This window comes from Polyodon spathula, chromosome 4, assembly GCF_017654505.1.
Source record: "Polyodon spathula isolate WHYD16114869_AA chromosome 4, ASM1765450v1, whole genome shotgun sequence".
Classification (NCBI taxonomy): domain Eukaryota; kingdom Metazoa; phylum Chordata; class Actinopteri; order Acipenseriformes; family Polyodontidae; genus Polyodon; species Polyodon spathula.
Window position 1 is genome coordinate 3,154,299 of NC_054537.1, and position 11,811 is coordinate 3,166,109.

Genomic DNA, 11,811 nt, shown 5'->3' on the forward strand with positions numbered 1-11,811 from the left:
AAGACATGCCTGTTAAAGTATTACATCTCCCAAGTGTGAAATCTTGAAATAGCTGAAGGAAAACATTTAACAAGCCAATTGACATTTCAGCTAAAGTTACAAATGCAATTTCCATTTTGTCACATTTTGGTGACCTTGTGTGACAGCTTATTTCTATTGGAAGAAAGCACTTCTTTCTTCTGATTAAAGGTGTCGTCTGAAACCATTCTATTTCTGGGGTAGTAAAATTAATCTTGACATTTAGTGCAGGGAAAATAATTGCTGATTCAGTGTGTGTGGAGAAGAGCTTGCTGGACATGGTTTGAGTACAGAAGGCTTCTTTGTATATTTTTTCCCCCAGTCATTATATTTCAGTTTACCTTTGTCACTGCAAAAAATAAAAGATATAGATGTTAAATGTATGTGGTTGCGGTACAGTTATTGTACGCCACCTACAGGCAACTTAAGTATGTATATAAAAATATAAAAATATAAAAAAAATTTCTCTTTTGTTAAATAACCACCAGACATACATGAATGTTAATATGTCTAAAGACTGTCTGCCACATGTGGTCTCTAATCTTTACCCTGTTTGGCTTGAATTTCAGAGCTTTCTGAAGAAGCTAAAGCAACGCTGATGGACTTTGAAGAAAAAGAGCGTCAGCGCAAGCAGGGTCGCTTTGGGGGATGGGGAAGGGGGAGAGGGAGAGGAGCTTTCCCTGGCTATGAGCATGGGAATTTCAGGAGAGACGCTGGGGGCAGAGGAAGAATGAATGAGCAGAGGCCTCCATTGATGCCCATGCCAATGTCTTTGCAGGTAAAAAAAAAAAATAAAATAAAAAAAAAAATAAAAGCATTATACGCCAACAAATTTTCTGAATAATGGGTTTCTGAAGTGCAAATGTTCTTTGAAAAAATGTGTATCTTGATTTATTTCTTTCCCTATGTGATTAGTCATGACTCACACTTTAAATGTTATACTTCAGGTTAAAGGAGTGCATTTTCTATTGTTTATTGCATCATTTACTGGTTATGGAAGTGTTTCTAAGGATATACAAAATGTCAAAATAATTATGCAGTTAATTTCTAAAACCCTCCGTGGATATCCTCGGTGATATTTGCCTTTAATATAGGCTGCTGTTTGATTGCACGATTACATTTTGTCAGTCTGCTTTTGTCCTTCTCTTGGCATGTCCTTTTGGAACAGTACTGTTAGTTTGCTTTTGAAAAAGTCAATTAAACAAGGTCTTTCGCCCTCTTATCCGTGTTGATATATGGATTATACTAAATAACTTGGCAGTGGTCCATTACAGAAAGCATTACATGAAATTAAATTTGTACTTTGCCCAGGATTTAGTATCTTGTGCCTTTTTTTTTTTATTTTATTTTTTTATTAAAAATCTATTGGAGCATATAATCCGTTCATTTGGACAGTTCATGCACTTATCAATGCCTTTGAAGGGAGTTTTTGTAAACTGAGAGAAATGCATTTTGTTCACTAGAAAAGAGATTCTTGCTCACACAGAAGCATTTATTGTGGCGTTTAAGTTCTCAACGGCAGGCGAGGGTGGCATGATACGGAGTCATTTTTATATAGTTCTGTTAAATTTTCTGAAAATACTTTATCCTGAGAGATAGGCATTACTCAAAGACCAAGTGCTTTCTTTGATTCATGATCAGTCATGGGCAAGATTCTCAGAAAACCATGTTTTTTCAAATTTGATCTTTTGTTTTGTAACAAATAGATTAGGGTCTCAGTTCGGTTATGATTGATTTGTTTTTGTATCAACTCTTTCCGCTGTTTTTGACCTCCTATCAGTTTTCAGTAAAACCGAAATTAAATGCAAGGCATCTGAACATATCACTATTGCACACGTTTTAACTGTGACAAATAAGCTCAACACAGTGTTACTGCATCACTCATACCAGTGTATTGTACAATTAGACAAAGTGTAAAAAAATACAGTAATGTATTGATTGACACAAAACTTTATGTATTAATTTCTTGCAAGTCACGTCTGATTGGTGGTATTTATACAGTACATCTGGGTAAGGCACCTACCCTTGAATTCAGTTAATATGCCAATAGACATCAAAGTGATAGGACAAACCTAAACACATTTCAATGCATGCGTTTTCTTTCAATATTGTTGCATTTGGCTGTTTTAGCCAGTTTAAAGTCATTATTTGATTTTTACTAGGTCTACATGGAGTAATTTAACAGATGTGACACTCGTTTTTTCTTTTTTAAACTTCCAACTTCCGCTGTTCAATTCTTAGGGTGCATTTTTTTTTAACAAAAGGTGTAAACTAGTGAACACAGACTGAGTGTTTGCGTTTGCCTGCAGGGCTAGTAGCAAATGCATCGAGGGCTGTCAATCAGTCAGGTAGGTCTTGTCATAACTTGTGATTTGTTATGATATACAAATTAATGGAAGTAAATATGAACTGTCTACATGCAGAAAAGTGTGCAGTGGCCTCCTGAAAATGCCCTCTGGCATTGTGCAAAAAAACTGCAAATGCTTTTTCATTATATCAAAAAAAAAAAGGTTCGGTTTTCTATTTTATCTGGGTCATTCGGTTTAGTGTTTTATGCAAGCTTTGGTTCTGGAAAATCATAACCATTGCATCCCTAAATTGGACATTTAATAGAGCCGGTATCAAAACTTTTTAGGGAAATAATGGATCCCGTTGGAGATCTGTTCAGGTGATCCGTTGTTATATATTGCCTTATTAGTAATGAGTTTTTGCAAACTTTAAAAGGGAGGGAATGTCAACGAATGATCATTTTCCTAAGGAACTGTCATCATACTTAAATGCTGAAGTGCCTGTACATGTTCAAATCTATATACGGGTTTGATAGGTTACAGTGAAGGGACCTGTATCCTCATATCTCATAGCCGCTTCAAAAATAAACAAATAACTGACATAAAAGGCCCATGCAGTCAACCATCAGAATATATGCCTTTTTAGATGAACTCTTTGGTACATCTGGCAAGTCTATGAACTCTAGCTTTTCTTGCATACCTTTATACAGACAACAGTTAATTAAAATGTCCTTCACTTGTTTTTTTTCTGAGAATCGTTGGATAATTATGCTAATTTGCCCTTCATTTTAATGAATTTTGGTCTACTTGATAGGTACTTCGAAACACCACAATTTCTAGTGATAAACGTAGCGTATTTTACATTATGAATACCAACTTAGGAGTGAATTATTTCAATCACTTTTTCCTCGTGTCAGGCCAGTCTCTGTTTCAGGACAGATGTGAGTGAAAACTGTCTTGATATCAGATGGGTTTTCGGAACGTGAGTTTGAAATGGCAAGACTAAAATAAAGCATTCTGCAGGAACGTTGCTTGCTTGTCTTGTCTTCTGTTCCTAACATTATTTCTGCTCTTTGAGACAAGTAGATACGAGCTGTCTGACTCGCAGACATTTATTCACTGCTGTCTTCAGTTGATCTGCTCTGTACTGTGTTGCATGGTCAAGAGTCGAGCTTAATAATGCACATAGACAGCTCAGAAGAAAGTCATTTCCTGCGTATACCAGAGCTGGCCTTTGCTCATCTATACATTAAACGCCTATATATATATATATATATATATATATATATATATATATATATATATATATATATATATATATATATATATATATATATATATGTATGTTAACATTTTTATTGTCTTTTTACCTCAATGATGTTGCCAGTCATTTTTAACCCTTTAAGGTCAAAGGGGCATACATGTTCCATAAATAAAAATGATGCTAGCTTTCTTATTTTTCCAATGAGGAGCACGAAACAAGATTTAAAATTCACTAACAGGTTGGATCTGGTCATCCAAATTGTCAGTTTCCTCCTCGTGATACTTGAGTCACACTCAATTTGATTTTGATTTTTGACTGCTTGAACAACTCCTCAATTCCTTGTGTGCCTGAATGGGTTAAGTTGTTTGTAGGACTGCAGCGAAGGCTACGTTTTGACCTTCGAAGGCTTGGAACACATTACCAGAATTTAAAAATATGCTCTATAGAACAGTAGTCGTGTAAAAACAGTAGTCGTGTAATTTAAATAAAGCACATGTTGTTTATGTACACGTAATTGATGCTGCTTGCGCTAAGTACTGTAAGCTTGCATTGCAGTAGCACCTTTTTTTTGCGGCCAATAAAAGAACTGCAGCTGACTTGGGCAAATCAAAGCTCCATTGAACAGTGACCGTTCCAAGCGGCTTATATATAATAATGAACTTATGGTTGTCAATTGATCCCAGAGATTGGCTGTGCACAGTCTGCATTCAACTTTCAAGTAATATTCTTTATACAAATCAAAAGATCGAATTTTGTATGCGAGTGACATTTATTGTGTGATTTTATAGTATTCACACATTGTCAAATGGTTTCTGTTAAGAGAAAGAAAAAAAACATACAGTGCGTGAATGCCTCCTAACGAAACTTCAAAGGTTTTGTACTACCTTTTGAATTCCTAGGTAGCAACTGAACTTGTGAGCACAGCCCTAGTTGTTTGTAGAGCAATTAGTCAAATATTGTGCATAGTACTTAAAAACAACTGCCACCCTTCAAACAGAGCATATCAAAATTGAATTCAACACAATATTAGTAACATGTGACAGATGTAAATATGCCATTAGATATCACTATCAAAAGAAATGACCAGACAGGCTTGAGGGAAACGAGATACACCATTGATTTATGGAATGGTTGTACCTGCTGATTTTATTTTATAATTTCTTTTCCAAATAGCACTCACCCTCTAGGATGACCCACTATCAGCAGCTGCACCATCAACAGCCACACCACCAACAATCTCCCAGAGGCCATTTCCAGGAGCAGAGCCAACAGAGACAGTCCCCTCAGCCTCTGATACCTTCCCATCCGTACCACCAGTTGTCTTCTCCACAAGGAATACTCATCCGTCCACAGGCAGAAGGATCCTCACCTGCACATTCTCCACAGCAGCCCAAGAACATTCATATCAACCCGCACTTCAGAGGCCCAGTTTCCTCTTCTGTGCAAGGTTGGATAGTTTATTCTTTTAATAAGTCATGTCGATTATGACCAATGTGAAAATCGACTTGTAGCTTCTGGTTACATCTGAAGTACAACCATTTTTATCTTAACGTATTTTATCCCAGAGTATTTGCATGTCTAGAGAACTGTTTATTTGTAATTAAACTTGGCTAGGACCAGTGTTGAGCTTATTAGTCTGTCTGACAGTCTTTCTGTGTGGGTTATGGAACAGGCTTTAATATTCTCATCAGTTGTGAACCTTTCACACTGAAGTGTCCATCTGGGTAGAAATGCGAAGGGGTTAGGGTTGGGGGGTTCCTATAGGGCAGAAAGGCACGCTGTATTGTGTCTGCAGTAATGACTGATAAAGGGGGAGGATTTTTCTCATTTTATTATTCCTCCCTTCAATGAATATAAACCTAAGATTAAAGCCGTAAAACAAAACCATCCTTTTTTTTATCGGTTTGTAGACATTCGCTGATGCATTTTAGCAGTTCAAAATGATCAGACCTAAAGGTTTATGTTCTGTGACCCTTCTTTTTTTGGACGTGCATTCCCTTTATGTTAAAATTATATTAACCCATCCAAGCTCAGTGTTTGTATGTTAGTATTTAATTATTCATTTGTGCAGCTAAAACATGTTTGCTTGCTTTTGACCTCCCCGGACCCCTCTCCCCTCCTTTTTTAAAAAAAACAAAATAAAAAAAAAAAAAGCGGAATTAATGTGCAGTGAAATTAAAAATGTTTGTGTGCAGGAAAGGCTGAACTGTAAAGATATCTAATGGGCTCTTCCCTCTCATTGCAGTGCCCTTGATGCCTGTGCCAAACCAGCCCAGGCCTGCTGTGGTTCCCCAGAGATTTCCAGTGAGTAGCAGCTGCTGCTTCTTTTCTAATATGATATGGATTGCATGTGTCTTTTGTAAAGAACTATTATTATAGCAATTAAGTGACTGCCCTGGCTAAATACTGTTTGAGAATCTGTAAACATTGATATGCGAATGCACAACTGGAAATGTTTGATATGAGCTTTAGGCACTGATGGGTTTCGGGGGTTTAGTTAATGCTGCTTGCAAGTGAAGTCATGGGTCGGCACATAAAGCAACCTGCAGAATCAACCATGGAGAACAAAGAAATTCTGAAGGCTTTTTTTTTTTTCCAAATATGTCTGAAGCAAGAGCATATGTCATGAACTGCTTTTCAATAATGGTGGTTTAAAAAATAAAATAGTTATTACTCTAGCAATGCTAAACTATAAACTGATTACTGTATTTGAAAACAGATTACCAAATCTGCTGCAAATGTTCTTACCAGCTACCAGGGTGGAAGGCATCAGGTGTTGATTGACACATCCTGGGAAGAGCTTTTTGTAGTGATTTATGCAAATCAGGTTGAGCAGAGAATCTGCAGCAAATTGCATTTTATTCAGGTTATAGACCTTGCAGAAATTAGCTTGAAGTTTGTACTTAGTATTGCACTTTCATTTCGATTGTTTGCTTTTTTCACCAAATGTTTGCAAAGCCCAGTAATTACGGCAGCCACAGATAGCAAAGGAATGATGGGCATTTTCTCTTATCGGATCTTTTGGCAGAGGAGAGCAGATGCGGCATTAGATCCCCCCCAGCTGTCAAATGCTGTCAGGCTGGCATAGGAAAAATGCAATTTAAAATGCACGTGACAAAATACCCAGTATCTTCCATTTGCCAGTGGGCATCTGATTAATCATAATTACCATACATTATCATACTATCACATTTAATGGTATAAGTAGGTTCCCATCTGCAGTTGGGCTGTACAGTACTCAGTGTGTTGTCTTAGTGGAAGTGTTGTTTAGCTACGAACCCCGACTTCCAAAATGATTTCCTTTAAATTGGTGGTCTGCAAATAACTAACAGTATTTATCAATTTTCTCAAGCATGAAGTAGCAGAAATCTTCGGTAACTTCTAGTTTTAATATATAGTACAAGACTGCTCAAATGTGGTCCTCTAGGATTTTATAGGTATTATTTAATAACCTGATTAAGACCTAGATGTGGGTTAAAATGGTTATAATCTAGGCTACAGGTCGGACAAAGACAGGAGGCTGCCAGATGTTGAGGACTGGAATTGGGTACACTGATCTAGTGTATGGTGACGTATAGACCAGATGATTTGAGATGTTACTCTGTAATAGTTTAATATAATAATGCATTGGGTGAATTGCAGGTAGGGTTAAAATATTTTGTTGGTATTTGTGCCGGAAGACTTGTGAATCACAGTGGTACTGACCTAAGGCTGTTCAGTCTTTTCCGATCCAGGATCTTGTTCCAAGCATGCCCTTAATTATTGCATTGAGCAGTCCAGAGCCTTGTTCCCACCAGGTATTTGTTTGCTTGCTTGCATGGACTGAAAGAGCCACAAGTGATTATCACTGATGCATCATTACAGGATATATTATCTGTGTTTGCTCCGCGTCAACCATAGATGCCCCCTGTTTTACTGCAAATTTAATTGCCACATTTGTCTCAAAGCACCCTTTTGTTTCAGTTGACTCCTGTGTATTCCTTTTAAAATGTATGCAGGATTAGAAATGAGAAGGCTGCTTCGGTTATTATCAAATTCTGGAAATGTCTGCAGTATTGTATAAGTATTTAATTAAACTCTATTGTGAGTATGAAGCTGACCTTTTAAAAGAACTGATAAGATGTACAATAGCTATTTGATCCTCTTACTTGTCTAGCGCTTATGGTAGCCGATTAACTTTCTTAAGCAACTTATGTAAAGTTTTAGCTCTGTTTTCATTCCCAGCAAGAGTCATCAATTGTGGATGAAAAGTTGGATTAAGCTGATAGCATCAAGTAATTAACAGAAGGTGGGAAGAAGTAAGAGCAGAATTTGCGTAAGGATCATGTGAATAAAGGTTCATTTCTTAACTCAGGGATATTTAAGAGGATAAAAGAGAAAGCTAAGTGGCTCCTTATTTCTTGAAAGGATTAGAGGATTGTTATCTTATTTTCTTTGAGTAGGTAGATGGGATTACTCTTTGTGTATGTGAGCATCATGTTCATTGTATAATGAATGCAAGGCAAGAAAATTAGCAGTCGCCAGAAGCAGAATTGCTACAGGATGTTTGTGTATGCTGCACATGATCTGACATTTAGGGTTTTTCTCTCCTCTCCAAATGCAGTTGCTTTCCTGAAGGATATGGATATGATTCAGAAATGTGATATAATTATGAAACTGATACATGTTGCTCCTGCTCCGCTTAATTTTTTCAATAAATTGTATAGCCTAACTCACTGTTTTTATAATGTATGCACTGAGCTAAACCTTTAGAGTCTGTACCAGTGAGCCTTACATATCTGTAACATTAAATATATGTGGCAATGACCTTAAACTTGAGCTCATATTTCATTTTATGATGATAAACATTAACTACCTTCACTCTTATCAGAGTTCCCCAGCTGTAAATGTTTACAGAAGCCTGTACAGAAGGAACACTCCAGGACTAGAACATGACCATTGAAAACCCTATTTGTAGATATGCACTAGGCATTTGCTGTTGCTTAAGGCTGCCACACACTGTATAGGATGCGATTTCTCATGGTGTGACTCGACACTTGCTACAAAATATTACACACTAGAGACAACACTGATGATCAATACTGGTCTGTTTTTGTATCTAAGCCATTGACAGGTTTCCTGTGTAGACAGAAATTGAAGATACTTTATACTCATGTACAAAAGAATAATTTTTGGTACAATTTATTCCAATACTAGGAATCTTCATCTATTGAAGATTCTTGGGATGTGTGATTTACAGATATCGATATACATTTAAATTATCTCTAAATACACACTCCAAGTATATCCAGCTCTTTGGGAATGTACATTCTCCTTCATAATTCATAAATGTAAACACTCAACTCAGTTAGGGCGAATGTGACAGGTGGTTACGCGCCAGTTTACTGTATTTATTGTTGCTGTTTCTTTTCCAGGGTGCCCCAGAATTCCAGCCGCCTGTCTCTGGAAACTTTAATCAGCCCCCAAGGCACCATTCCCCTGAACCCTGGAGAGGACCCCCGCAACCTCAAGAGAGGGAGCCTTTCTTTATTGGAGGTAAGCTGAACACGCCTGCATGCTTGTCTTTGTTTCCCTGGCATTTGCATGTATATCTAGAGAACTGTTTATCCAGTTGTGGTGAAGTGTGGGATATGATATTGATGATTGATCGCACACCTAATTGAGAGTAACACATTATTAAGCGTATAGGAAAGTAGCGTTGGGATAAACATGTGTCTTCATGTAACCAAAGCCATTATAACACTGCATTAAAGTAAAAAATATCCCAAATATCCCGGTTGCAAAAGTCTTACTTTACCCCCATTGAATTAACTCCAAAGCATTTCAGACAAAAACAGTACAGCAAACATTTTTTTTCTTTTAATCCCTGCCATTGTTGTTTCTTTGCCATAAAAAGTGGCCAAAGACATTTTCATAAAGCAATAGGATCACTGAGGTTTACTCATGCCTTTTTTTTTAGCTGAAGCAAGTGAAAACTTGAAAATTTTACTTGAATAAACCCTTGAAATAAAATAACAGAAAATAGGATCACAATATAAAACAAAAGCAAAACATTGATCACTATACATAACATTTCCCTTGCAAACTGGGCCACTGTTGGAAAGCTTGAAGTATTTTGGAGTGATGTACCTGCACCTGTATCCACCGATTCTGACTATCTTCCCAAACCTGAAGCAGCACCTGTGACTTTAGTAGAGATCACTGTTTGGCAGCTTTGCTTGTGTGTGCATCCTAATCTGGACTGTTTACTTCTTACTGTCAAAAACTTTTTACATGGGGGATCAAGAGCATCTGTTGACATATTAATCCCTTTCATCACAGAGAGCTCTTTTTTCACTTGCCATTTTAGAAATTGTAATGCTAATTGTGGCAGTGTGTTAAATTGGTGCAAGGCAAAACCAGATGTGATGTGCATTTCTCATTTCTATCAATTCAGTCATTTCTAGCAGACACAGGCATTGTTTTTGCCTTACACTATTTTGATGTACTTAAACAAAACTATGGATGTGTCCCAGCACTATCAGAATGTTTTTGTAAATCTGCAATTGCTACAGCTTCTACAACTGCTTGGATCTCAAACAAAATTGTTTCTGATTCACCTCGGGCAAAACCTGATTGTGTCCTTCACTTTGACCTATGGGCTCAAATTACTGCTATAGTATAGTCATGACCCCCCCCCGCCCTGCCGGACTATAAAGATCTAACACTTTGAAATTCTGGCTCAAAACAAAGTGCTTCAAGATTGTGCAAGTCCAGGTCGGTCAGTCTGAAAAGAGAATTGAACCCCCTTTTGTGGCAGTAATTGTACAAAACTGCTGTATCACTACCATGTTGTCAGACTATTTAATCAGTGAAACAGTTATTAGGCAAAGACATCCCTAGTACATGTGACCAATTATTTCATTGCTGTATTAAAACTAGAGAATGTTTGTTTTTATTTCAGTTTAATACTGTGAACATATTTCATTTTCTAACAGCATCCATTACCTGCCTATATTGAGTAAGATGAGCCAGTTCTGACTAATCTGACACGCAGTGAATGGTACAGATGCTTATATGCACTTGAAAGCAAGGAATATCAAAAATAGATCTTTTACCTCCTGTAAACCAATACCTGGAATGGATCAATTAACTGAAATGTCAATTTTGTTTTCATTGATGGCTTCCTTTCTTCTTCCTTTATCTTGTTTTGTGTTTTTTTTTTTATAAAAGCCCCAGATCTTTGGACACACTTGTTATGTAGGACTCTTGACATTTTCAACAGGACCTCTGAAATTCAGAAAGGTGGGTTCTAGACCCTTAAACCAAATTCTGTAATAGTTATTTTATTAATCAATGTACATATTTATTTTGTTGTTTTGCTTTAAAATAACTAAAAATGAGACTTAAAGCTGCCCAACATGTGTTGAATCCTCTATATTCTAAAATGAGTAGAAACTGTCAACTATAATTTTTCCATGAAGCTAAATGCAAAATAAGTTGCAGTCAGATATATTATATATATATATATATATATATATATATAAATAAAAAAATCCCGACACCCAGCTTCTAAGCAAGCGATCTGTTCCTTAAGTTTCCATCAAGGCTCTTTGAAGGTTCGTCGGGCGGCATTCACATACTGTCAGTTTTTTTTTTTTCTGTTAACAACAACCGTTTGACAATGTATAAGTACTACAAATCACACATTAAATGTGATCTTTGTGTGTAATGTTTAATACTTAAACAAAAGTTGTTGTATTAAAATCCACTACCAGATCGTTATACATAGCACCTCTTTATCAATGACGCCGACGCAGTGCATTGGAGCAAGGTATAATGCCAAAGCACTGGGGGACTTCCTATAGCGGCAATATTACTTCAGTAAAATATATACTGAATACCTAGTGTACAAGGCGAACCAAGTGTTTGGTCGAATAAGTCTAAAACATAAAATATATGCTAACTATTTTTTTTTTTTTAGAAAACTGAACAGAGTAGGCTAAGGCACCACCCTTTCAAATTATAAATACCAGTTGAAAGGTCTCAGCAGAGGTAGACAGTGTGCAAGAAATGGGTTTCAGAAAGATACAGACAAAAAGACAAACCGGTGAACCTCTCGTTTATCTACAGTTTGCTACAAGGTGTTTTGGAGAAAATGAGCATTTATTTTCAAGACTGGGGTGGGAGCAGGGGAGTAAATGTTATAAAGGTACATTGGGGTACCCTGCATTGTGCAGAAAAAGTTGCATGTAAAAAAGT

The 11,811-nt window shown here is 36.8% G+C and overlaps 1 protein-coding gene across 2 annotated transcripts in view; it reads left to right on the forward strand.

Annotated features, from left to right (window-relative positions):
- LOC121314060 (RNA-binding protein 33-like) overlaps nucleotides 1-11,811 on the forward strand; it is a 56,038-nt gene that overhangs the window by 12,170 nt on the left and 32,057 nt on the right. For both annotated transcript variants that reach the window (XM_041246874.1, XM_041246875.1), the window contains exons 8-11: nucleotides 588-796; nucleotides 4,744-5,017; nucleotides 5,816-5,874; nucleotides 8,985-9,105. In XM_041246874.1, the coding sequence (XP_041102808.1) occupies nucleotides 588-796; nucleotides 4,744-5,017; nucleotides 5,816-5,874; nucleotides 8,985-9,105 (663 nt within the window). The remainder of the gene's footprint in view (nucleotides 1-587; nucleotides 797-4,743; nucleotides 5,018-5,815; nucleotides 5,875-8,984; nucleotides 9,106-11,811) is intronic.